The sequence below is a fragment of the Mauremys mutica genome, chromosome 6, assembly GCF_020497125.1.
Source record: "Mauremys mutica isolate MM-2020 ecotype Southern chromosome 6, ASM2049712v1, whole genome shotgun sequence".
NCBI lineage: Eukaryota > Metazoa > Chordata > Testudines > Geoemydidae > Mauremys > Mauremys mutica.
In genome coordinates, this window is record NC_059077.1 from 5,120,188 (window position 1) to 5,147,593 (window position 27,406).

The 27,406-nt window shown below is 51.4% G+C and overlaps 1 protein-coding gene across 3 annotated transcripts in view; it reads left to right on the plus strand.

The window, feature by feature from the left end:
• The first annotated feature begins 9,691 nt into the window (after positions 1 to 9,691).
• The window catches only part of NOL6 (nucleolar protein 6), a 72,873-nt gene continuing 55,158 nt past the window's right edge, over positions 9,692 to 27,406 (plus strand). The window contains exons 1-11 of one of the 3 annotated variants that reach the window (XM_045021984.1): positions 9,692 to 9,813; positions 13,194 to 13,415; positions 15,021 to 15,137; positions 15,631 to 15,810; positions 16,733 to 16,901; positions 17,948 to 18,082; positions 18,641 to 18,804; positions 19,464 to 19,584; positions 20,058 to 20,116; positions 23,793 to 23,894; positions 27,019 to 27,134. In XM_045021984.1, coding sequence (XP_044877919.1) covers positions 9,808 to 9,813; positions 13,194 to 13,415; positions 15,021 to 15,137; positions 15,631 to 15,810; positions 16,733 to 16,901; positions 17,948 to 18,082; positions 18,641 to 18,804; positions 19,464 to 19,584; positions 20,058 to 20,116; positions 23,793 to 23,894; positions 27,019 to 27,134 — 1,391 coding nt within the window. In that variant the 5' untranslated portion in view covers positions 9,692 to 9,807. Of the gene's footprint in view, positions 9,850 to 11,253; positions 11,336 to 13,193; positions 13,416 to 15,020; positions 15,138 to 15,630; positions 15,811 to 16,732; positions 16,902 to 17,947; positions 18,083 to 18,640; positions 18,805 to 19,463; positions 19,585 to 20,057; positions 20,117 to 23,792; positions 23,895 to 27,018; positions 27,135 to 27,406 lie in introns of those variants that run through there. The other 2 variants (XM_045021983.1, XM_045021982.1) reach the window with 2 other exon arrangements.

The window sequence follows — 27,406 nt, forward strand, 5'->3', positions numbered from 1 at the left end:
GTCACCCATTTCCAGCTTCTGGCAAACAGAGGCCAGAGACACTTCAGAGCATGGTTTTGCATCAATGCCCATCTTGGCCAATAGCCTCCATTAACGTATCTAGTTCTTTTTTAACCTAGTTATACTTTTGGCCTTCTCAACATCCCATGACAATGAGTTCCACGCTGACTGTGCGCTGTACGAAGAAATACTTCCTTATGTTTGTTTTAAACCTGCTGCCTATTAATTTCATTGGGTGACCCCTGGTTCCTGAGTTATGTGAAGGAGTAAATAACGCTTCCCTACTCATTTATCCACACCAGTCATGATTTTATAGGCCTCTATCATATCTCCTCTTAGTCGACTTTTTTCCAAGCTGAAAAGTTCATCTTTTTAATTTGTCCTCATATGAAGGCTGTCCCATACCCGTAACCATTTATGTTGCTCTTCTCTTGACCTTTTCCAATTTAATATATATCTTTTCTGAGATGGGGTGACCCAGACTGCACCCAGTATTCAAGGTGTGGATGTACCATGGATTTATGTACTCGGCTTGTGATATTTTCTGTCTTATTATCTATCCCTTTCCTAATGGTTCTTAACATCGCTAGCTTTTTGGACTGCTGCTGCTGCACATTGAATGGATGTTTTCAGAGAATTATCCACAATGGCTCCAAGATCTATTTCCTGAGTGATAACAGCTAAGTTAGATCCCATCGTTTTGTATGTATAGTTGGGATTATGTTTTCCAATGTGCATTACTTTGCATTTATTAACATTGTATTTCATCTGCCATTTTGTCACCCAGTCTTGTCAGATCCCTTTGAAATTCTTTGCAGTTAGCTTTGGACTTAACTATCTTGAGTAGTTTTGTATTATCTGCAGGCTTTGCTACCTCACTGTTTACCCCTTTTTCCACATCATTTATGAATATGTCGAACCACACTGGTCCCAGTACAGACCCATGGGGGACTCAGCTATTTATCTCTCTCCACCGTGAAAACTGACCATTTATTCCTACCGCTTGTTTCCCATCTTTTAGCCAGTTACTGATCCATGAGAGGACCTTTCCTCTTATTCCATGGCTGCTTACTTTGCTTAAGAGGACCTTGTCAAATGCTTTCTGAAAGTCCAAGTGCACTATATCACCCTTATCCACATGCTTGTTGACCCCCCTCAAAGCATTCTAATAGACTGGTGAGGCATGATTTCCCTTACAAAAGCCATGTTGACACTTGCCCAATACATTGTGGCAATTTTTGTGTCTGATAATTCTATTCTTTACTATAAAAGCAGCAAAGAGTCCTGTGGCACCTTATAGACTAACAGACGTTTTGGAGCATGAGCTTTCGTGGGTGACTACCCACTTCGTCGGATGCATGTAGTGGAAATTTCCAGGGGCAGGTATATATATGCAACCAAGAAGCAGGCTAGAGATAACGAGGTTAGTTCAATCTGATCTGAAATTTCCACTACATGCATCTGATGAAGTGGGTATTCACCCACGAAAGCTCATGCTCCAAAACGTCTGTTAGTCTATAAGGTGCCACAGGATTCTTTGCTGCTTTTACAGATCCAGACTAACACGGCTACCCCTCTGGTTCTTTACTATAGTTTCAACCAATTTGCCTGGTACTGAAGTCAGGCTTGCTGGCCTATAATTACCAGGATCACCTCTGGAGCCTTTTTAGAAAATTAATGTCACATTAGCTATCTTTCAGTCATGTGATACAAAGGCAAATTTAAATGGTAGGTTACATACCACAGTTAATAGTTCTGCAATTTCATATTTGAATTCCTTCAGAACTCCTAGGTGAATCCCATCTAGTCCTGGTAACTTCTGTTTAATTTATCAATTAGTTCTAAAACCTCTTCTATGGACACCTCAATCCGGGACTGTTGATCTTCATGTCATTGTACCAGTAGCTCTTTCCCCTCATTGGCATGCTCTTCCATCTCCCCATTCCGCTGTGAATATGTTTTGGTAGCTTCTGCATAGGATATTTTGTGGGTAGTTTTAATGGTCTCTCTCTAGCTCATTCTGCTGCCACACACACTTGATATGCGGCACTGTACTTATTTCCACGATTGCTGCATTTTAGTTTTGGTCCATCCACACAGGGCTCATCCCCCTCCACATTTACCACATCTCCTTTTCCCCTTACAGACAGCTGCCACCTGCCTAAGCCTGAGACCTTTATAACATCTCCCAGAGGCCAGGATATATTGTTTAACCTAGAGGAGTTGATCTCTATTAGCCTTATCGCATAGCATTGCATCTCTAAACGTTACTGAGATGACTGTGGATGGTTTTTGTATTCTTCCTGGCTCCTGCTAATTAATCACTCAAATAGCACTTGGAATGAAAATAGGAAGGACCATCTGCAGTCCAGGGAACCCCATACCTTATCCCTCTGGCTTCTATCATACATTTAGGTAGCTAGAAAATTACTTTAATTTTCCCTAAAATCCTAGGTTTAAGAAGTTTCTCAGCCTGCCCTTTAAGTGCACATTCTACTAATAAATCTCCACCCTGCATGCTTTTAGCTCTTAATAGAGCTGATACTTCACCTAATCTATCCTGTGAAAACAGCAGGAGTCACATCTCATATCTTCAGCTATGAATTAGATAAAGAAGATGTCAGTTCCTTTTCTTCCTTTCCCTCCCCCCGCAATCTGTCTGCTTCCTCTTCTTCAGGTGCAGATCCTTCTATTCCCCCACCCGCACTTCCTACTCTGACGCCATTCCTCAGACTTTGCTTCTTTTCCTTCACTTTCCAGCATAACTACCAGCCTTTTCCCTCTCAGTCTGTGTATTTCCAGCTCTGTTCAGCCACCCCAGAGTGCCGAGCCCGAGCCCTCAGCCAAAAGCCACCCCAGGCCCAGCCTCTCAAGCTCTCTTCCACCTTCAGTTTCCTGACTTTATACTAACCAGCCCACTCTGACCCTGCTGGGCTTCATGATTAGTTAAACCTGGTTCTCCCTCCCGGTGCAGCCAGGTACCATAATTGGCCTCTCAGGCCCACATGAATACCTTCAGGGGTCAGTGGTGGATTAGCCACTAGGCCAATGGGGCCTGTGCACAGGGGCCCTGGAAAAATAGGTGCTCCCCGCACCCTGACCTGCTCACCCGGCACTCCTGCTGGGAAGTGGGGTCAGGACATAGGGGCTCGTCGCACCCTGCCTGGCACACCCTGATCCCACACCCAAGCAGGAGTGCAGAGTGGAGTGGAGCAGGGCTAGCCCCTGCACCCTGACCCCATTTCCCCAGCAGGAGCGCCAGGGAGGGGCAGAGCGAGGACTGCAGGGGGAGGGGCCCCCATTTGCTCTGGCCCAGGGCTCCACAGAACCATAATCCGCCTCTGTGTGGGGTTCACACCCTATCGCAAACATAAATACTAAGTATTATTATAGTATACATAAATATCATCATTCATCACCCACTTCTGCCATTCCATATAATCAGTGCTATGGCGCCATCTAAAGAACAGTGAAAGACAAAGGATATATAGAGCAAAGTCCAGCCTTTCAAATCCTTTACCTCTTCTCCTGGAAGCAGTGGGGCTATGCCTACACAGGGCACCTTACAGTGGTGTGTTTTCGCACACCCCGAGTGACAAAAGTGCCAGTGTAGACACAGCATAACTCTTGGCTCTTTGAATCCAGCTCCTCCTTTTACACTAGTGCTTCTTTGACGAGGCTGAAAGAGGAGAACAAGGATAACTCCAAGGCTTTGCCCTCACTAGAACATGACATCAAGTTAGAACGTGGACTCAAGGAGCTGTGTTAACTAACACGATGCTGACCACAACTTTGCAATCAGTATAGACAGGGATATATGGTGTCCAGCACTGTGTCCGGTGGTCATGGTTAATGCTTGCACCACATGTGAGGTAGGCATTATTATCTCCATTTTATAGATGAGTAAACTGAGGCACAGACCAGTGACACTGCCCAAGGCAAGACTAGGGTGAAACACAGCAGCTTTTAAACAGTGCACAGCAATAGTACACAAACGATCTGGCTAGGAAGCAATGAACACTTGGCATGAGATTTAAAACTACCAGGATCTCTTTTTAAGGTTAGAGAAAATAGAGTCGGAAACTGACCTACGTAAGACTAGCATCAAGGAGTGGTAAAAAAAAATGCAGGTCAAAATATTCTGAATCAGAGCTGTAATATTAGCTTCTTTGTCAAGGTCAGTGCATGTACAGAGTATAAACACTGGTATGGACCAAACAGATGCATTCTTCCCAATCATTGAAGCAAGTTTCCTTGTGTTAATTTGTTAATTACTGCAGACCTGCTCCCGCCTTACTCAAACAGTTGCCATTGACCTGAAGACTCTGCTGAGCTAGATTGTAGACCACGGTGATGTCAGTAGCCTCCCCCTGCCACACACTGAGCTGATGTCCCCACAAAACCCAGAAGGTTCTGTGACCAGGGTTTCTCTATCCTTAAAAGGCAGCACTATGTGGCTGCAGTCGGGAATGTGAGTGAACGGAGATCTTTAGGGAAAATCATTGATAAACTTCCAACTCCTAGTGCTCAGTTTACATCAGGTTATATTGCTTTGCATTTTCAACATTCTTTACAAAGACAAGGACTAAAGACTGAGATTTTCCATGACATCCCCTCATGTGGACTGATGAGGCCTGGAGGCTGGCTCTGATTGAGCCAAACCCCTGACCTGGTAATTTTTGTAACATAGATCTGCTAATACAATTTCATCTTGTGCAGTAATTGCTTCCCAGGACTGAGTTCCCCCATCCTGTAATGCAGGGGTAGGCAACCCATGGCACAGGTGCTGAAGGCGGCATGCGAGCTGATTTTCAGTGGCACTCACACTGCCCGGGTCCTGGCCAACGGTCCGGGGGGCTCTGCATTTTAATTTAATTTTAAATGAAGTTTCTTAAACATTTTAAAAACCTTATTTACTTTACATACAACAATAGTTTAGTAATATATTATAGACTTATAGAAAGAGCCCTTCTAAAAACATTAAAATGTATTACTGGCACGCAAAACCTTAAATTAGAGTGACTAAATGAAGACTCGGCACAGCACTTCTGAAAGGTTGCCGACTCCATCTTGTAATGGATACATTTACATTTAGCTGTATTAAAACACACACTGTTTGCTTTGTACCCAGCTTACCAAGTGAACCAGGTCGCTCTGTATCTGTGACCTGGCCTCTTCATTATTTACCCCTCCCCTGATTTTTGTGTCATCTTCAAACTTTCTCGGTGGTGATTTTATATTTTCTTCCAGGTCATTGATAAAAACGATAAACAGGGTAGGCCCAAGAGCCACCCTGAAAACCTGTTTCAGTCTGTCTGCAGACTCATTTTGTTCTCGTTTCGTATTTAGGAGGTTCCCTCTGCAGGAATGAGAACTAGTAACTTACTTTAAAAAAAAATCTGAATGTGTCATGCAGGCCACGTAGATATATCATACAGGCTAAGTCTGGCCTATGGGCCATACGTTGGACAAGCCTGACTTAGCAATATCTCATTTGGGGCCTGTGGGTGTTACTGTAATACAAATAAATAATAATTTTTTATGTGGAAAACTAGGTTCTTGTCTCATGGTGCCTTATCATAGGTTGTGAATAGGCCTGAATATTTTTCTGATTGGAGACACTTCCTCTAATATTTCCACAAATTGATTTTAGCAAAATCTAAGTGCAGTATAGAAGGACTCATGCTCCAAAATGTGGATCTGGTTTGAAGACCTGGATTATAAACTCCCTGGAGTTTGGGTGGTGTTTGGCTCTAAGGACCTGTTTTGGTTCACTATACAGAGAGGAGGCCGTCTGAAAAAAATCATATCTGATTAGCCTGTATGGAATTTTTGTCACCTCAAAATACCTGGCCAATGCTTATGTTATTAACAACCTAATTCTACAGTCAGCCTGTGGAATTTGTTGCCATGGGATGTTGTGAAGGCCCAACGTATAATTGGGTTAAAAAAAGAACTAGATGAGTTCATGGAGGATAGGGCCATCAACGGCTCTTAGCCAAAACAGGCTGGGATGCAACCTGATGCTCCAGGTGTCCCTAAACCTCCAACTGCCAGAAGCTGGGACTGGACGACAGAAATTGTCCTGTTCTATTCATTTCCCCTGACTCTGAAGCATCTGGCACTAGCCACTGTCAGAAGTCAGGATGCAGGGCTAGACAGACCATTGGCCTGACGCAGTATGGCTGTTCTTATGGTATTATTGATTATTAGTGCCTGGAGCCTAGGTTGAGGCCCCATTGTGTTAGGGATTGTACAAACACCTAGTAATAATAATGCCTTGCTCTCACCTAATGCTTTTCATCAGTAGGTCTCAAAGCACTTTACAAAGGAGGTCAGTCTCATTATTTTACAGATGGGGAAACTGAGGCACAGAAAGCTGAAGTGACTTGCCCAAGGTCACCTAGCAGGGAAGTGGCAGAGACGGGAATAGAACCCAGGTTCCCTGTCCAGTGTTCTGTACACACGACAGTCCTGCCCCCCCAAAGGTTATAATCTAAATAACCAATGGGTGGGACAGAAAACAACAAAGTGACTAGGCCAAGCTTACGCTGCAGTTGATAGTAGAGATGGGCCTCGAACCAAGTTTTCTGACTCCCAGTCCTGGCTCCTATTCATCAGCACTTTAGAAGTTGGCACCCAGGGCAAACATGCTGCTTGCCTGCCCCTGGAACTGGTCCTTCATATCTGGTAGTGCTGTTAGTGTCACAGCTCCAGTTTACAGATCCAAGCCATGGAGAAGTTAAGTGAGATATCCAAGGTCACCCAAAAAGCCAGCTGAAGCGCTGCTACTAGAACCCAGAGTCTCTGACTCCTAGTTCTATGCTCTATTCGCTGGAGCACAGGGCTTGGTTGGGCTCTTATGTCCAGGGGTGGTTAGATCTGGACTTTTATTTCAGTCTTTTCTCTAACCCAGAATGAATTCATTTTAACGGTGTATTTTCCCCCACTAAAAACCCATTGTGGGCAAACTGGACCAGATTGCACGGTGTGCTCCAGCCCTACTGGGAGTTTGCCACCTCAAGTCAGGCTGCTGCTGCTGCAGTCTTTCCTTTGTGCTCTCTGCAGGTTAGATATGGGATGTCTACCCACATTAATCATATAATGCCAGACTTTCATTCTGCTGAGTGGGCTCTGCTCCTGAGTTCCAGCTACACGGTACCAAATATGCAGTGATGGGCACAGTGTAACAACTGTATTTTTGTGACTCAAACTTTGTATGCATTAGAAACAATTCTTTCCCCCCCTAATTTTAAACTTTTTGTGTGTTTCTATCGTAATTCGAGATGGCCCAGGCTCAATCCCCTCAACTCAGAAATCGTACCTGACTCGCAATACTGTAGTAGCTGAACACTTCCCAATCGTTACCACATCTATTTTCACAACACTCCTCTGAGGAAAGGCAGTGTATCCCTATGTCACAGATGGGGAACTAAGACGCAGAGGTTAACATACAGGATATGTCTACACTGCAATAAAAAAACTGTGGCACCAGGTCTCAGAGGCTGGGCCAATTGACTTGGGCTCGCAAAGCTTGGGCTGCTGAGATAAGAATCGCAGCATAGTTGTTTGGGCTCCAGCTGGAGCCTGGACTCTGAGATCCACTCACCTCGCAGGGTTTCAGATCCTGGGCTCCGGCCCAAGCCTGAATGTTTACACGGCAATTTCTAGCCCAGCAGCCTGAACCCTGCGAGCCTGAGCCAGCTGACCTGGGTCAGCCACAGCCAGGAGTCTTTGAGTGCAGTATAGACATACCCAGAAAGGCTAAGGAACTTACCCAGAATCACACAGGAAGTTTCTGGTAGAGCAAAGAATTAAAGCCAGGTCTCCTAGGCTAGGACCTAACAACTGAGCCATCCTTCCTCTCTGTGCTTGGAATTCTGGGAGGCATTTTGGATCTGAGATGCCAAAATCAAACCCACTGCTATGGGGTCACATATAGCTTCTAGTCCAGTTTAGATGCAAAACCAGAAAAGTCCTGTTTCCTGGATCCAGTTTGGATATTGCCCAGAATGGTGAAAATCTTGCAAATTGCAGCTGATCTTGCAAGATTCCTATACAGTATATGGCCAAGATCTCATAAGACTTTCTGGTGAGAATTTGGCACCATCCACTATGAACCCAACCTGATGCCTTTTTTTAGCACCAAACCTGAACCTTACCTAACCTCTGGATACAAATGCCTCCCATATCACATAACAGATAATATTGAATTGAAAATCTGAGTCCAATACATTTGTTAGCCCATGTAGTAAACATTCTTTTCTCTTGAAAATCTGATGAAAATGATTGAGGCCTAGTATGTGTCATAAATCTGGTTTGCAGGATCTCATGTGCATTAAATTAGGGGACCCTGTGGGAAATTCCAGGTGTCTCTCTGGATGTCTACACAGCAAAAAACAAAACAAACAAAAAAAAAAAACCCACAGCAGCAATTCTCAGAGCCCAGGTCAACTTACTTTGGCTCATGTTATGGGGCTAAAAGTAGCAGTGTAGATGTTAAACTTGGCGAGGCAGGTGGGTCTCAGAACCCAAGCGGAACATCTACATTGCTATTTTCAGCCCTGTAGTGTGAGACCCATGAGCCCAACTCAGTTGACCAGGGCTCTGACACTTGCTGCCACGAGTGTTCTTTTGCAGTATAGACATACTCTTTCTGGTCCCAAATAACAACTAAATTTTAGCATGAAGCAAACAGGTGGGGCTATATGCAGGATCGCCAACTCCAAGCATTAACAGATTGATTTAAAAATCATGAGGTTCTTTTTCTTTGCCTTTTGAACCTTTATTAGGGTGACTTGGTTCACATTTTCAGGCTTTTTTTGTGCAACTGTGAAGGCTAGGAACCTGCTTGCTTGCTTTTCTTAAAGGAAAGCTGAGAGTCCCATGTAATCACTTGCCTCCAGGAACAAGGGCTTCCAGAAAAACTGCAGATATGGTGAGGTGAATGATAAAATCATTCATCATGAGAGTTGGCAACACTGCCAGTGGTGCCCAGGACTATAGTTCTTCTAGCAGGAGGTGAGGGATCAGATAAAGGATTCTAGCAGAGCCGCTGGCATTTCCAGCTGGGCAGCTTCCAGCCCAGTGGGATGGGCGGCGACTCTCTGGCCCTACAACGCCAGGGTGGGCACTTGCAAGAGGTGAGGCAGAGGTATAGGCATTCCCAGAACACTGACACTCTGGCACTTCCGGGAACGGCGAGACCTCGCTCCCTGGGCACACGCCAGGTCATGGCGCATGGGGGGGGGGCACCATTTTGAAGAGCAGACCACCCTGCCCCCACCCTCTTGGTGTAACCTGGCCTGGTCATGCCAACGGGGGCCAGGTGCTCTTCACTAGGGCTCCCCCACCCTACCCCAGGCCCTGTTTTGTGTCAGGGAGGCCCGGCCCACAGATGGGCCAGGGGCCTGGCTGGGGGGCAGAAGGGGCTACAGGGATCTGGGGTGAGCCCTTGGAGGGGACCCAGAGCAGCCCACGAGCATGGCCCCAGCCAGGCCACCCTACTGCCGTAAAGCGCCACGAAGGCCAACGCTGCTGAAAAACTTTCCCCAAAGTCGCAAAATTGCCGTAAACCGGGGGGAGGGGTCTGTCTTCTCTCAGGCAAACGTGCTGATGACTGCTGGCACCCGTGGGCGGGGCTAAGAGGAAAACAAAGCCCGGGTAGCCAAATTAGCCAATCAGAGGAGATGAGTCAGCCCGTGAGCCAATCGGGAGCGGCTAAGGGGGCGGGAGTCGGCGGCAGCAGGAGTGGTTGAGTTCCACGTGGTGCTAGACGGGCTGTCCACGTGAGGGCGGGCGCCGGGGATGAAGGTGAAGCCGAGCGCGGCCGCGGGCGGCGGTGACCGGGTAAGGCGGGAGGGGACCGGGGTTCCACGTTCTACCCTGCCCGGGGAGGAAGGGTCCAGCCCCCCTCCGGCCGGGGATCCGCCCCCCCATCTTCCCAGCCCGCCTTGGGGCCCGTTCCCCCCGCCCCCCCCCGGGCCTCACACAGCCCCCACCGTGGGGAGACGTTTCCGGCTGGGGCTCGGTAGAGCGGGGTCTCGTCCCAACCCGGGCGAGACACGGCCCGTGGGGCGGCAGATTAACGTCCCCGCCTGGCCGGGAGGAGGGGGTGGTTCGGAGCCCCCGTCACTGGGCCTGGGCCTGGGCCTGGGCCGGGCGGGGGGTGGTTCGGAGCCCCCGTCACTGGGCCTGGGCCGGGAGGGGTGGGTGGTTCGGAGCCCCCGTCACTGGGCCTGGGCCGGGGGGGGGTGGGTGGTTCGGAGCCCCCGTCACTGGGCCTGGGCCGGGGGGGGGTGGGTGGTTCGGAGCCCCCGTCACTGGGCCTGGGCCGGGGGGGGGTGGGTGGTTCGGAGCCCCCGTCACTGGGCCTGGGCCGGGAGGGGAGGTGGTTCGGAGCCCCCGTCACTGGGCCTGGGCCTGGGCCGGGGGGGGGTGGTTCGGAGCCCCCGTCACTGGGCCTGGGCCCGGGGGGGTGGGTGGTTCGGAGCCCCCGTCACTGGGCCTGGGCCCGGGGGCGGGGGTGGTTCGGAGCCCCCGTCACTGGGCCTGGGCCGGGGGGGGGGGGGGTGGTTCGGAGCCCCCGTCACTGTGCCTGGGCCGGGGGTGGGTGGGTGGTTCGGAGCCCCCGTCACTGTGCCTGGGCCGGGGGGGGGGTGGGTGGTTCGGAGCCCCCGTCACTGTGCCTGGGCCGGGGGGGGGTGGGTGGTTCGGAGCCCCCGTCACTGGGCCTGGGCCGTGGGGGGGTGGGTGGTTCGGAGCCCCCGTCACTGGGCCTGGGCCTGGGCCGGGGGGGCGGTTCGGAGCCCCCGCCACTGGGCCTGGGCCGGGGGGGGGGTGGTTCGGAGCTCCCGTCACTGGGCCTGGGCCGGGGGGGGCGGTGGTTCGGAGCCCCCGTCCCTGGGCCGGGGGGGGCGGTGGTTCGGAGCCCCCGTGCCTGGGCCGGGGGGGGCGGTGGTTCGGAGCCCCTGGGTCTGGGGGGGCGGTGGTTCGGAGCCCCTGGGCCGGGGGGGGCGGTGGTTCGGAGCCCCCGTCCCTGGGCCGGGGGGGGCGGTGGTTCGGAGCCCCCGTGCCTGGGCCGGGGGGGGCGGTGGTTCGGAGCCCCTGGGTCTGGGGGGGCGGTGGTTCGGAGCCCCCGTCACTGGGCCCGGGCCGGGGGGGGGTTCGGAGCCCCCGTCACTGGGCCCGGGCCGGGGGGGGGTTCGGAGCCCCCGTCACTGGGCCTCGAGGAGGATCGGCTGCCACTTCTTGCAGCCTGGACCTTAAACGAGAAATGTTCATTCTTCAGCCGCGCGAATGGGTGCGAGAGGCCTCGGCCAGGTGTGGGTTAGAGGTAACTGGGAGTGAATGAGTCCTGGCACGGGACAGAGCAATCCCCCAGCCCCTGAACAGAGTAACCCCCTCTCTCCCCGCACCCCGCTATTGGACTGCTGTGCTTAGTAACCCTTAAGGAAGTTGCGAGTTGTTCTGCGGGACACTCTGGGATCCTGGGGTTGGAGCTCAGGTGGGGTCAGTGTGTTTAAATACAACGCAGGGAGTTTACTTAGCACTCCCAGCACATGCAGCTGTCACGGTAGCTGTGCCAGGGCAAAGGAAGCGAATCCTTGCCCAGAGGAGCTTGCCGTGAAAAGCCCCACATCAAGCTGTGTGGGGAGGCTGCAGTGCCTCCTTGGTATGAATTGATACTGTGTGTATATTAGTTGTTAGACAAAGGAAGCTAGTGACTCATTGGCCTGGCAGGCAAAATTCTTCCCAGCACTGGATTTCTTGACTCTCCATTTCTGCTCTGTGTTAAACATCCTGGTAAGTGAGTGCAATTGGTAGTAACTCACGTTGCCTCTCTAGATGTGGGCCCGCATATTACAAAGAGTTGGGGCTGGAAGGGATCTTGGGAGGTCATCTAGTCCATGCGAAATTACCTCTCATTCTGAAAGATCCCAAAGTACTTTACAGAAGAAGGATGAGACAACCATTAGGGTGCTAGCCCCAGACCAGGAATCAATTCCCTGCTCTGCCCCAGGCTTCCTGTGTGACCTTTGGGTGAGTGACTTAGTCTCTCTGTGCCGGAGTTCCCCATCTGTACTGTGGGGATGACAACTCTGTTCTACCTCATCAGGGGTTGTGTGGATAAAGACACTAAAAATGTGTGAGGTGCTCAAGCACTGTGGTATCCAAACACAGACACACAACATGCACAGCTGGCCAGTGCAGAAAGAAAACCAGCTAAAATCTCTCCTTGCTGTTTTTCTCTAATGCGAGTAACAGTGATCATAGTTGCTACATGTACAATAGCGCCTCAGCATTTCAAACACCAGAGTTATGAACTGACCGGTCAACCATACACCTGATTTGGAACTGGAAGTGCACAGTCAGGCAGCAGCAGAGACCAAAAAAGAAAGAGAGAAAATACAGTACAGTGTTAAACGTAAACTATTAAAAATATAAAAGGAAAGTTTAAATAAAAAAAATGATTTGACAAGGTAAAGCAACTGTTTCTGTACGTGTTTCATTTAAATTAAGATGGTTTAAAGCAGCATTTTTCTTCTGTGTAGCAAAGTTTCAAAGCCGTGTTAAGTCAGTGTTCAGTTGTAAACTTGAAAGAACCACCATAACATTTTGTTCAGAGTTACAAACAGTTCGGAGTTCCAAACAGCCTCCATTCCCAGGGTGTTCGTAACTCTGAGGTTCTATTGTAGCAGTAATAGGGAAGATTGTCTGAAGCGACTGTTCTTTTAAATTCAGTGCCTCAGTTTCCCCCTCTTTAAATGGGGATGGCCTTTATTGACCTTTCAAGGGTGTTTTTGTTTGTAAGGCACTTTTCAAATGGCAAGGGTGTGGGTAAGAAGTAAAAGACATTTGATAGTCTGATTGGGTATGTAACTTACCTTCCCGGGGCAGTGCCAGCTTCCCCATCTCATGCTAGCTCTTGTGTAAGGCAGAGAATTTCATTCAGTCTCCATGGCCCATTTAGTCCCCGTCTTTTCTGTTGAGACTACTATATAGGGGGTCTGTTTGTGGCAGTCCTGGAGGTGGCTTGGGTATTAAGGTCACTTACCCATTAGGAACGGGGCCGAGACGCACCCAACCTTGAGGTTTCTTACTGGCTCTGCTTTGGTGACTCAGGCTTTCTCCCAGTGGCGTTTGTGATCAGATCTGCATGGCTTCTAATCAGCTTGTTTATATTATCGCAGGCATTTGTCAGTGCGGAGGGAGACATGGAGGCAGAGGAGGAGAATCAGGATCTCCCCAAGAAAGGCAAACCCCAGGGAAGGAAAAGGGCTTCAGTCCCGGATGGCGTTGTGAAACCGGTGAAACTCAGCCGGGCTGATCTGTACAAGCCGCCCACCAATGAGGAGCTGAACCAACTGAAGGAGACCGAGAACCTCTTCCATTCCAGCCTTCTCCGTCTGCAGGTCAGAAGAAGCCAGGGGGTCAAATAGGACCCACTTTATGCTGCATTCAACCTGGTAGCCTGATTCTTTCCAGTCGGGAGTGTGTGTTGGGGACTGGGACGGCTTGGGAAGCAGCAGATGGATTACGGCACTGGGAACTGCCAAGCTCCAGTCCCAGTTCGGCCTCGACTCGTTCTGTGACCTTGAGCGAGTCCCTTGACCTCTCTCCAGTTTGTATAATGGGGATGATCACATTGAGCCCCTGGCAGGGGCACTGGGAGGAAATATGATGGGTTTGTTCATCTGGGGCGATTTCATTTTCAGCGGGTGAACCAATGATTCTCTGATTCTTCACCCACAGCGTGATGGGTGGACAGTGGCACTGGCTGAAAAATGTGTGAAAATTTTGGCCCAAAAAGCCTTAATTTGGGGAGAGGGGGGGATGAGAATTTTTGAAATAGATTTTGTGCCTGAGATGGTAGTTTTCACGGTGATATCACAAGACTGTTCCTGCTAGAAGCACTGCTGCTGAACTCTCTCTATCTGCCTGTTTCTAGCATCGAGTCAAGTGCAAGGTCCCGAACTTTGGATTTTGCTTCTCCTTTTGGGGTTCTGCAGTGTCACATGGGTCAGTGCTAGGGGATCTAATTGCAGGATCTGGGCCTCCATTTGGGGGAAGAAGGTGGTTGGGGAGGCCCTTGATTTTGGCTGCTGTTTGGACGTTGGCTTGACTTTATGAGTGAGTGCTGTGCGTGTGCCTGGAACTGTGGATAGCGCCCTGGGATGCCTCGGGTGTGGGTGGGTCACGTTTGCCTGTTGGGGGTGGGGAGGCATTGGACGTTTTATTTGGAAGTGTGGGAATGTGCGTTTGCTGTAGAATTGTAGGGGGTCACAGAGCCAGATAAAACGGCCCAGCGGTTTGCCTTGTGTTTACCGTCTTGGAGGCCTGGGGTTCAAACCCCACATGAACCGTGGCTGGAAAACTGAAACGTATACACGCAAGTTATTGGGCTCAGGATAGGAGTGAGTGAGTGAAATGTAATGGTCTGCGATAGACTGGAGGTCAGGATGGATGATCTGAGCATCTCTTCTGACCTCAAACGCTCTGTCGAAGAGGAGCAGTTCTGAGCCACGTTCTGCCCCGGCTTGATGGCTGGTGGGGGCAAGCCCACACCTACCCCTAGCTCCTGGATGCTGCAGTGTCTTTTGCTGTAGCAGGGATTCTTTCCCTTCCCAGCCACAGTGAAACCGATGTCAGCTGCACCCGTTTGTTCTGGCTAGGCATCAGACACGAACGGGACTGACACGTCGAAGTTTCAGTGCTGCTGAGGAATTAGCAGCAGCAGAGGGACCGACGTGAACCACCACTGGCCAGTGGAGGATCCCGCTTGGAGAGTAACACTTGGTATTTGGTATCATGCTACCATATTCCCCGTATGTCCAGGTGCTGGAGAAACCTCCCTGGCATAGAGGAGTCATTGAGAGGGACTGGGGGTTCCCCTGTCTCGCCCTACGGAGAGCATTGCCCTCTGGCCCAGGCTGGGAATCCCCATCGGGGCAGGATAAAAGTCTGCAGTGATTTCCGTTGCTGAGGCTGCCCTTCATGGTCTCCCCTTCTCTCTGCAGATCGAGGAGCTGCTGAAGGAGGTGAAGCTAAAGGAGAAGAAGAAGCAGAAGATCGATGCCTTCCTCCATGAAATCAACACCCTGTTGAGTGCTGTCCCGGAGACCCCGGAAACCGATGTATGTCCTGGGGCGGCCGGGGGGAGGTGATAGCACAGCTCGTTTGTAAGCAGACAGCCCCGGCAACGAACCACTTCCAGCCGGCTTTGCCCTTTGCGTTTCACGCCTCATGTTTACGACTCAGCCGAGTGGTGCAGCCGTCCCAACCCCTGCTGGATGTATTGCCGGTCCCCCTCCGGAGCATGGTTCTGGGGTGCACAGATCCTGCCATGCCCACCTTGTAGCTAGTAAGGTACATGGATATCGTGGCTGGGATGTGTAGACAGAGAATACAGGAGAGAGGACTGTGGACCCTGCAGGACCCGTTGCCAGCCACTGAGTTTCCAGCCTTTGGTTCAGGGTCCTACGCTCCCCCTTTGATGCTCTGAGCAGTATTTTGGTGGGTGGCAGAGCCCCAGTTCACGTGGCAGAGCCCTGCCAGTACCTGGGTGAGCTCGGCAGCTGCTGGCAACTGGAGCATGGGCTGTCCGTCACCCTTCCGTGCCTTTCACAGCTCGCCGACCAGTCCTGGCTCCCAAAGGACGTGAAGGTTCCGTTCCTCCAGGTGCCTTTCAGCGTGAAGGGGAAATTCCGCTTCCTGCCACCAGCCGCGGTGACGGTGGTGGGGAGCTACCTGCTGGGCACGTGCATCAAGCCGGAGATCAACGTGGACATGGCAGTGACGATGCCCCGGGTGAGTCCAAGAGTGCCTGGCAGGCGTGGGGTTGGTGTGGTGCCACGGCTGAGCCTGCAACCTCCCGTGCTCCATGGCCTGTGTCTTCTCCTGTAGAAGCTTAACGCTGAGTGTTATCACAGGGTACGGATGCCCAGTGCATGCAGCCCCCGGATTCTCTAATGTGCCAGGCTTACCGTTCAGGGCTTAGATCAGGTGATGTATCGTCTCAGGCCTTGCTTGGTGCCAGAAGTTGTTAAGGGAGTTGGACCTCGTGCCATGGGGACTCCACTGTCCCCACTTCTCTCAATCTAACCAGATCAAAGCTTCCTGCTGCTTGATTTCCAGCACAACTGAAGAAACAACGTGTCCCCTTCTCCTGTCTGCTCCCTCTGCCTGGGTAGGGACTGGGCCTTTTCTTTAATGTCAATGAGTTTAGATGCAGTCTGGCTTCCTTAGCCAGCATGCGGCCTGCCCTTGGCCTGCTCCTGAGCCTGTGTCGAAGAGCGGGTGAAGCCTTTGCACCATTCACCTGCACTTGTAGTAGGTTATATGCCAAGAACTCGCATAAGAGCGCTTTCCGTGTCAGGACTTCTTGTCCCTCTTTTCAACTCACTCCTCAGAACTACTCTGCCTTTTATGTTCCTGGCTTTCAGCTAAAGTGACCCACCTGGGCTGGCTGTCAGGGTGAGTCAGCAGAATAGCTCTGCACTTCCCTGCAGGAGGCATGCGGTCTGCTAATGCTTGGCAGGCTGGTTGCAGTTTGCTGGCACTGTTAGAGCTGGAGCGAGTGGCTCTGCGTTCTGCAGTGCTGTTTCTCTGGCTGTCACCTCCTTACCCCAGAGGTGGCTGCATGTCTGCAGTGGAGGGAGGGTCATGTGTGTTGGGCTGAACTGGGCTCTGGAAGCATCAGAGATGATTCCTCTGTCGCCTTCTTGCTCAGGCAATCCTCCAGGACAAAGACAACCTGAACCAGAGATACCACCGGAAGAGAGCTCTGTACCTGGCCCACATTGCTCAGCACCTCTCCAAGGAAAAGCTCTTTGGCAGCGTGAGATTCACGTACATGAACGGCAACCATCTCAAGCCGATCCTGCTCCTGCAGCCTCAAGGTACCATGTCTGTGAACTCCCCACCCCTCCCTCACTCCCATAGGGTCTCCTGATCCCTTGGGGCTCTTCTCACCTTGTCAGTGAAGTTGCATAGCTTGACCAGCGGGTGGCGCCATCACATCAAGCAAGACCAGGTCTGTGTGCATGCTGCAAACCCCCGCCCCCCATCACTGGCAGGGCTGTGCCCAAGGGTCTGACACTGGTACCTGTGTGCACAGGACACAGGGCTGGGGAGAAAACTGGCCTCCCATCACTCTGGGAGGTGGACTTGGACTCCTGGCCTCGCAGACTAGGGCAATCAACAGGAACTGGCAGTGCAGAGACGCTATCGGGTGCAGATTGCTCTGGGGGCTAAAGGCTTTGGCAGTAACCCAGGCACCTGGGCAAAGCACTTGGGGGTGGGGAGTGGGCCTTCCAGCGTCATCCTGGGTCCTCTCGGAGATAGGAGTCTGGTTGGCTGCATTAACAAAGGGCTGGAGAACAGTAGGGACCCCAGTGAAATGCCACTGCATGCAGCACTGGTGCACCCCGTCTGGTCCTCCATATCTCAGTGTTTGTGCAGCACCCTCTGTGCCCAGAGGGCTTTCCAGGCCAGCTGGAAAAGGCCCAGGTTAATCCTAGGGGTGGGCCGTCGTTGCTGGATGTGGCGCTCGCTGTCCGGCCTCGCGTCGACCGTGGGTCGCAAGAGTCAGGCAAAGGGAGAGCCGGGGCGATGGACGGAGCATTGGGGGTTGGGGGGAGAGGGTGCTAGGAAAGGGGAATGAGACGCGTTGTTCTGCGGCTTCCCTCGACTCCTCCCGGGGCTGAGAGTTCGGGGTGGCTGGAGACATGGGCAGGGGCGACTAGGTGGGGTTATCAGCTCTGTTGATTCATCGTCCCCGTTACCGATAATGTCTCCTTCTCCTGCTGGGAGCTCTATGGAGTGAAAGGGAAAGGCCAGTGCCCTCGTCCCTCCAAGGAGAAGGGGGTGGTGGCCCCTTCCTGGGTTGATCCCTCGCCCCCCCCGCGTCACTCTCTCCGACCTCACTTCCCCATGGTGCTTGCAGGTAAAGACGAGAAGCTGGTGACGGTCCGGCTCTACGCCTGTCCTGCCCCCGGCTTCTTTAAGCCCAGTCGCTTGCACCCCAGCAAGAACAACATCCGGACGGCCTGGTTCCTGGAGCAGGGCTCCCCCGGAGAAGGTAGGGCTGGGACATGCGGAGCTGCGTTGTGGCTTGGGGTCTGCTGGGACGCCCAGACAGCTCAGCGGGAGGTGGGTGCGTGGCTGATCCTGGGATAGAGGCCGTCGGGGGAAGGGAGCAGAATTTCCTGCAGGGTGGGGTTGGTGGAGCCTGCAGCAGAGAGAGGGAGTCTGTATGTGGGTTTCTCGCTCCCTGCAGAGTCTCTGCACCCATCAGCATTCCCTGCTGGATCCTGTCTGGATCCTGCTCGGTATGCCCCAGATAGCGGCATCAAGTCACCGGAGGGTCTGCCCTTGCATTGCACCGTTCCCTTTCCCTGCTTGCTGCAGTCTGGTTAAGACCTTCCCCACCCCGATGGGGAAATAGCAATTTGCTGCTCCCACCCCACAAAGCTGGGAAGGCAGGTAGGGGAGGGTACAAGGCAGCACCAGCTGGAGCTTGCAGCCAGCCCCTCGTGGCGCTGGGAGCCTCTAACTGAGAAGGATGCGGAGGGTTGGATTGGGTTAAAAGTGCCGGTAACTCGTCTGATTGGGTCGGGCTGCCTTGTTCCCTCCCCAGGAGCCGCCGAGCCCCCCACTCCTCACTACAACAACTCCATCCTCTGCGACACGGGGCTGGAGTCCAACCTGCACTTCCTTGCCGGCGCTGCCGCTGACTTCCCCGGCATGAGGGATGGAGTCGCCCTCCTCAAAGTCTGGCTGCACCAGCGGGAGCTCGACAAGGTAGCCTCATTGGGGGTGGGCCGGCCCACCCCTTCGACCCCAGGGCGTGTGTGGGGCCTGGCCTCTTCTGTTCCCGCATGAGGCGTGGGGAAGGTACGGGGACGCATTGTGTGTGAGGCGCACCAGCCTGGTATGCTCCCTGCTGATCTCCCTCCTGCCCCCGGGTCCTTGCTCTGTAGCTAGGAATGGAGGGTGGGCAGGGTCACTGCTCCATTGAGGTTGAGCTGTCTGGTCCCTGGTCCTTCAAGATCCCCACGATGCTCGATTCAGACTAGTCCAAGTGATTGGTTTGCTCCCCTGGCTGGGGAAGTGTGAACCGCAGGGTGTTGCCCTGGGGCAGGCCGGGCCTCAGCCCGCCCTCTGTCTGCAGTCAGGCTCCAGTGGCAGTCTCTGGCGTCAGCGCCCGGCCCTGCCACGTTCCCCTGCTGGCTCCCTGGGGAAGGGGTTTTGGAGCCCCGGGAGATGACCGGAGCGGTCCAAGAGACAAGGGCACCCGGGCCGGCACTGCTGGATGAAGGGCAGCAGAAGCTGGCGTCGTGACTCAGCTGAGCCTGGCACTGCAGGGAACCAGGCTGCGTGCTCTCGGGCTCTGGGGAGTTGCCTGTGACTCCAGGGCAGGCCTGGAGCTTGCCCTAGCTCTGTGTCTTGTCTCCCAACAGGGCTTGGGGTGTCTCAACGGCTTCATGGCCTCCATGCTGGTTGCCTACCTGCTGGCCAAGCACAAGATCAGCCAGGGGATGAGCGGCTACCAGGTGCTGAGGAGCGTTCTGCAGTTCCTGGGTGAGCTCCCCGGTGGCTCTTGGGGCAGGGAAGGTGGCGTTGGCAGCACCTTTGGCCTGGATCGCAACTGAGCCTAGAACTCAACGGTGTAAGGCTGGTGCATAAACCTCTGTGCACCATGCAGCCCTGGCTGGGCTGGAGGGGCCCGGAGGACAGACATGACTCTGTCCCTGTAGGATCCCCAGTTAAATGTTCTATGGCAGACAGGTAAATCCTGAGCAAGACAAGCCAGATCCCCTGTAGCCCCCACCCTGGGGTGAACGCAGGATGATGCCCTGTGATTTGATCTCTAGAGAGAGAGTGAGAAACCACAACAGTCCTGTTGATTTTGATGGTGTGGAAACTTGCAGAAACATGCAGCCTCACCCTCAGAGTTAAATGGCTGTGCAGGGAGAGTATTTTACAGCCCAGTCCCGGGGTGCGGTAGGATAGACTCCCCCAGCACAGAGCACTGACCCTTTCTTTGTTCGCAGCTACCACAGACCTGAGTGCAGCTGGGATCAGCCTGTCGAAGGACACAGATAGCTCGCTGGTAAGGAGCAAGTGTGGCCCCTGGCAGCATGGTCTGGTGGCTGGGGCGGGGTAGGGACTCCTGGGTTTTGTTGTTGGCTCCGCTGTTGACTCAGCCACTTAACTGCCACCCCTTCGTCTTCTCTGTCCAGTGATGCAAATACCCCCTGCCCACTGTGCTGCGCGGGTGGATGGCCTGCACGGCACACGGGCTGTGCTCCGCGTTTGCGAGTCGCTTCAGAGTCTCAATGCGTGGATGAGACGATGGTGTAGAGAGGAGGGGTTCACGTTCATTAGGAACTGGGGAAACTTCTGGGATGGGAGGAGCCTATACAGGAGAGATGGGCTCCACCTAAACCAAAGTGGAACCAGACTGCTGGCACTAAACATTAAAAAGGTTGTAGAGCAGTTTTTAAACTAGGAGATGGGGGAAAGCCGACTGCTGCAGAGGAGCATGTGGATCGGACACAGACTTCTCTTAGGGGAGAGTCTGATGATAGAGAATCTCCAGGTTATAGCCAGGAGCAGAGGAATGAGACGTATAATGTAAGGGCCGGATCAGATGATAAACAGTCACATAAAAAAGAATCTGGCACATCAGAAAAAGGCAGGCTAATAAACAGGAACAAGTTTTTAAAGTGCTTATACACAAATGCCAGAAGTCTAAATAATAAGATGGGTGAACTAGAGTGCCTTGTGATAAAGGAGGATATAGATATAATAGGCATCACAGAAACCTGGTGGACTGAGAGCAATCAATGGGACACAATCATTCCGGGGTACAAAATATATCGGAAGGACAGAACAGGCTGTGCAGGGGGAGGAGTGGCACTATATGTTAAAGAAAGTGTAGATTCAAATGAAGTAAAAATCTTAAGCGAATCCACAGGTTCCATAGAGTCTCTATGGATAGAAATTTCATGCTCTAGTAAAAATATAACAGTAGGGATCTATTATCGACCACCTGACCAGGACAGTAATAGTGATGATGAAATGCTAAGGGAAATTAGAGAGGCTATCAGAATTAAGAACCCAATAATAGTGGGGGATTTCAATTATCCCCATATTGACTGGGAACATTTCACTTCAGGACGAAATGCAGAGATAAAATTTCTCGATACTTTAAATGACTGCTTCATGGAGCAGCTGGTACGGGAACCCACAAGGGGAGAGGCGACTCTAGATTTAATCCTGAGTGGAGCGCAGGAGCTGGTCCAAGAGGTAACTATAGCAGGACCGCTTGGAAATAGTGACCATAATACAATAGCATTCAACATCCCTGTGGTGGGAAGAACATCTCAACTGCCCAACACTGTGGCCTTTAATTTCAAAAGGGGGAACTATACAAAAAGGAGGGGGTTAGTTAGACAAAAGTTAAAAGGTACAGTGACTAAAGTGAAATCCCTGCAAGTTGCGTGGGCCCTTTTTAAAGACACCATAATAGAGGCCCAACTTCAATGTATACCCCAAATTAAGAAACACAGTAAAAGAACTAAAAAAGAGCCACCGTGGCTTAACAACCATGTAAAAGAAGCAGTGAGAGATAAAAAGACTTCCTTTAAAAAGTGGAAGTCAAATCCTAGTGAGGCAAATAGAAAGGAGCACAAACACTGCCAACTTAAGTGCAAGAGTGTAATAAGAAAAGCCAAAGAGGAGTTTGAAGAACGGCTAGCCAAAAACTCCAAAGGTAATAACAAAATCTTTTTTAAGCATCAGAAGCAGGAAGCCTGCTAAACAACCCAGTGGGGCCCCTTGATGATGAAAATACAAAAGGAGCGCTTAAAGATGATAAAGTCATCTAAATGGATTCTTTGCTTCAGTCTTCACGGCTGAGGATGTTAGGGAGATTCCCAGACCTGAGCTGGCTTTTGTAGGTGACAAATCTGAGGAACTGTCACAGATTGAAGTATCACTAGAGGAGGTTTTGGAATTAATTGATAAACTCAACATTAACAAGTCACCGGGACCAGATGGCATTCACCCAAGAGTTCTGAAAGAATTCAAATGTGAAGTTGCAGAACTATTAACTAAGGTTTGTAACCTGTCCTTTAAATCGGCTTCGGTACCCAATGACTGGAAGTTAGCTAATGTAATGCCAATATTTTAAAAGGGCTCTAGGGGTGATCCCGGCAATTACAGACCGGTAAGTCTAACGTCGGTACCGGGCAAATTAGTTGAAACAATAGTAAAGAATAAAATTGTCAGACACATAGAAAAACATAAACTCTTGAGCAATAGTCAACATGGTTTCTGTAAAGGGAAATCGTGTCTTACTAATCTATTAGAGTTCTTTGAAGGGGTCAACAAACATGTGGACAAGGGGGATCCGGTGGACATAGTGTACTTAGATTTCCAGAAAGCCTTTGACAAGGTCCCTCACCAAAGGCTCTTACGTAAATTAAGCTGTCATGGGATAAAAGGAAAGGTCCTTTCATGGATTGAGAACTGGTTAAAGGACAGGGAACAAAGGGTAGGAATTAATGGTAAATTCTCAGAATGGAGAGGGATAACTAGTGGTGTTCCCCAAGGGTCAGTCCTAGGACCAGTCCTATTCAATTTATTCATAAATGATCTGGAGAAAGGGGTAAACAGTGAGGTGGCAAAGTTTGCAGATGATACTAAACTACTCAAGATAGTTAAGACCAAAGCAGATTGTGAAGAACTTCAAAAAGATCTCACAAAACTAAGTGATTGGGCAACAAAATGGCAAATGAAATTTAATGTGGATAAATGTAAAGTAATGCACATTGGAAAAAATAACCCCAACTATACATACAACATGATGGGGGCTAATTTAGCTACAACGAGTCAGGAAAAAGATCTTGGAGTTATCGTGGATAGTTCTCTGAAGATGTCCACGCAGTGTGCAGAGGCGGTCAAAAAAGCAAACAGGATGTTAGGAATCATTAAAAAGGGGATAGAGAATAAGACTGAGAATATATTATTGCCCTTATATAAATCCATGGTACGCCCACATCTCGAATACTGTGTACAGATGTGGTCTCCTCACCTCAAAAAAGATATTCTAGCACTAGAAAAGGTTCAGAAAAGAGCAACTAAAATGATTAGGGGTTTAGAGAGGGTCCCATACGAGGAAAGATTAAAGAGGCTAGGACTCTTCAGTTTGGAAAAGAGAAGACTAAGGGGGGACATGATAGAGGTCTATAAAATCATGAGTGATGTTGAGAAAGTGGATAAGGAAAAGTTATTTACTTATTCCCATAATACAAGAACTAGGGGTCACCAAATGAAATTAATAGGCAGCAGGTTTAAAACAAATAAAAGGAAGTTCTTCTTCACGCAGCGCACAGTCAACTTGTGGAACTCCTTACCTGAGGAGGTTGTGAATGCTAGGACTATAACAATGTTTAAAAGGGGACTGGATAAATTCATGGTGGCTAAGTCCATAAATGGCTATTAGCCAGAATGGGTAAGAATGGTGTCCCTAGCCTCTGTTCGTCAGAGGATGGAGATGGATGGCAGGAGAGAGATCACTTGATCATTGCCTGTTGGGTTCACTCCCTCTGGGGCACCTGGCATTGGCCACTGTCGGTAGACAGATACTGGGCTAGATGGACCTTTGGTCTGACCCGGTACGGCCGTTCTTATGTTCTTATGTACTCTAAGGGGCGGGACAGCGCAGAGTCTGTTGCTGCACCTATCTCGGTGGGTGCTAAGCCGCATGCTCTCTCTTCCAGCCCACCCTGGCCGACTTCCACCAGGCATTCGACGTGGTCTTTGTGGACCCCTCGGGGTTGGTGAATCTCTGCGCCGACATGACTGCTAGCAAGTACAAGCAGGTACCGGCAGTGTTACTGATGGGCATCCACACAGAGTCCCGCCTCTCTTTCTCTTCTCCCCAAGGCGCCCGCTGCCTGCTGTTTCCAGGGTGGTCTTGCCAAGTGGCTTTGTCCTGGCACGGGCCTGTTGTCTGGTACCAGGAGCCAATGTCCCCTTGCCTGGGACGCCCCTTCCCCTTTCATAGTCGGAGGCTTTTCTATCCCAGCCATAGTGTATTACAGACAAGCAAGTGTAGGAAGGATGCAGCTTGTGCATTTGCAGCTTGTGCTGTGTCCTGCCCAGAAAGCTAAGCAGGGTAAGGCCCTGTGTGTGCTGGGATGGGAGACCTCAGAAGAACAGGATTCTGGAGGTGGGGCTCTTCCTATCAAGGGAGAGCTGAGCTCATGTCCCAGCATGCTCTAGTGTTAGCTATGCAGCTTAAAGTGCTGTCTTCAGAGACCGTGTGGAACCAGGCTCTCTGCCTGCTTGTGGTCATTGGAGTCTCTGGGTACTTTTCACAGGAGCTGGGATCCGAGTATGAACATCTACCTTCTTATCCCTCCAGGATTGCAGGATTCTTCCTCCTAAACCACTGTGTTTGCTCCTATTCCACATCGGTTTTCATATCACATTCTTCACCGTAGCAACTGAGAGCCTTCCAGTAGCGCACTAAGCAATGCGACTAGCATCTGAAGAAGTGGGTATTCACCCACGAAAGCTCATGCTGCAAAACGTCTGTTAGTCTATAAGGTGCCACAGGATTCTTTGTTGCTTTTACAGATCCAGACTAACACGGCTACCCCTCTGATACTTAGCACGTTATGTGTTTTCTGGTCTCCCTCTTCCAAGAGGGAGGAATGTGTGTGTTCGAGTGTCTTGTTTTGATTGTTGCTGCCGCTAAATGCACCTTTTTGCTGTGTGTGCCGAGCCAGGCAGCTGCGCGCTCGCTTACGGGGCTCTAGTCTGCTGTCCTTTGATCCTTAACCCCTTGATGAAGGAGTGGGGCTAACTCAGGGAGAACAGGGGGTTCAGAAGCTGGCTCCAAAGCGACCGGAGGAGCTAGCGGGCAGGGGTTTTGTGAGGGAGTTCTCCAGGTGAAAGAGGAGTGACTTTGTGACCCTTGGGGTGAGTTTGTCTGGTAGTTTGGTGTGTGTGCGTGCGTGCGTGTGTGCTTGATTAACAATGATAGCGTGGGCTGTACGCTGAGCCTAGCGGCCTGTCACAATAATGTAGGCAGAAGTCGAGCTGTAGAGTGGATGTGATCCAGTCTGTTGCGCCGAATGCGGCAAGTACAGTTACCTGCTTGCGTGTGCATACGCGGCAAGCAGCTCATGGGCCCCAGAGACACAGGACTGTCTCTTGAGTCCGGGGCGCTGGAACAATTTGCATAGTGGGAGTGCTGAGAGTCATTGAATCAAACTGTAAAGCCTGTGCGTAATGGAAACCACTTCAAGCCAGGAGGTGCGGCAGCCCCACTAGTTCCAGCACCTGTGCCTGAGGCCAGGCTGGCTGAACTGGAGAGGCTACGGGAGACAGAGAGGCGCGGAGGTGAAAAATCATAAATGGCGTGGAGATAATGAATAGGGCAGTGTTACTTACCACTTCGTGTTAATACAAGACCAGGGGTCACCCAATGAAATTAACAGGCAGCAGGTTTAAAACCAACACAAGAAAATATTTCTTCCCCCAACACCGTCAACCTGTGGAACTCGTTGCCAGGGGATGTTGTAAAGGCCAAAAGCATAACTAGATTTAAAAAAAAAAGCTATACAAGTTCAGGGAGGATAGGCCCATCCGTGGCCTTTAGTCAAGATGGTCAGGGATGCAACCCAATGCCCCGCGTGTCCCTAAACCTCCAACTGCCAGAAGCTGGGACTGGATGACAGGGGATGGATCACTGTTCATTGCATCTGGCATTGGCCACTGTCGGAAGACAGGATCCTGGGCTAGATGAACCATTGGTCTGACCCACTATGGCCGTTCTTGTGTTCATGTTGGAGAAGGCAGATCAAAGACTTGCTCCTTGTACTTGGAGTGGAAAGTGGTGAGGTTTGTGATAGTCCTTAGCTCCTGGGGCAGTTCATTCGGCTGTCTCCGATCATCCCGAGAGACGGTTCTGTCTCCCGCACAGACGAGCTTTACCCTTACTGGTGAGAGTTCCATTGTGCGGGAGGAGCGAAGTTGTCAGCCACGGTCTTCGTCCTGGAGCTGTAAATGTTCTTTTAGGTACTCTGGGTCCAGGCCATGGAGCACTGTGTGGCAAGGACTGAGACCTTAAACTTGATTAGCAATTCTAGGGGAAGCCGGCGTAGAGAGCAGAGGATGGGGGTGATGTGCTCACCCTCGCCTGTGTTGCTGAGGTGACATCTGGTAGCATTTTATCCTAGTTGGAATTACCAAAGTGCTGAAGGTTTTGTGCCCAGGTATATTGCGTTGCTGTAGTCCAGTTAAACAGCTGCTTTGCTCCACCTCAGAGGTGGCTGCATTTCAGTGGGGTGGGTGAATTGATCCCTGTCTGTTACTAGTGTTTTGTGTAAGCTGCTTTGGGCCGCCAGGGCAAAGGGGCGTTATTTAAAATTCTCTCTGTAGGTTTTTAAAGTGTATATAGGGCTGCTGAACGTCTTTAGATTAACAGCCCTGAACTCCTCGAGGCACAGAACATACTGCCACCCTCCAGGGCAATGAGAGGTTAATGTCGGGGGCCCAAAATGACCAGCCACGGGAGGGGGCACTGCTGCTTTGAGCTGGCCACGCAGAGACACCGTTGGAGGTGATGAGGGATCCGGGTCCCGCTCCCCAGGCACGGCTGTTCCTGGCTCTAGCCCCGGAACTGAGTCTGATGCTTTAGGGGTGGATCTGCGAGCTCAGCACTGGAGCCTTGTGCCGTCTCCTTACTAAGCTGAATTGGCTCCAACCTGGAGTCCTTTTATTTAGGGTGCCTCTTGCCCAGCAGTGAGATCTGGGGCCAAGGGTTGGCTGGGCTCAGAGTCTGGACTCCCCCCAGCTCGGAATGGGGTGTGGGTTGCAGCTGGGCTGCAGATGACCGGGGAGCCAGGGTGCTCTCAGGCACTGAAGGACCTATGCTCAGCCCGCCAGTGGCATGAACTCTCCCCTACCCTCAGTTCACGACTGCCCCTCCCTCAGGTCCAGTTCGAAGCCAAGCGCTCGATGGAAGTTCTGGACGACAGAACAGTGGATGGATTCCAGCTGCTGCTCATGACCCCCAAGCCCCTGATCAGAACCTTCGACCATGTCTTCCAGTGAGTGTGTTCACCGTGGCTTGGGGGTGGGTCAGAGAGCAGCTGGCTGTCCCAGGCTCAGCGCGGGATCCTGGCAACAGCGCAGATGCAGCCTGGGTAACTCTGTGGTCATCATCTGCCCTCCCAGCTGCCTCCTCGTCCCCCTGCAGGTCAGGGTGGCAGCCCCCTGCTCCCCTGCCTCAGACAGGGCGTGCTGTGCACACATCCCAGCTGTTGGGGTTGGCTGGCCTCGGTGGCCATTTCGAGGTCTGATCTCCCCTGAGCCACGAGGG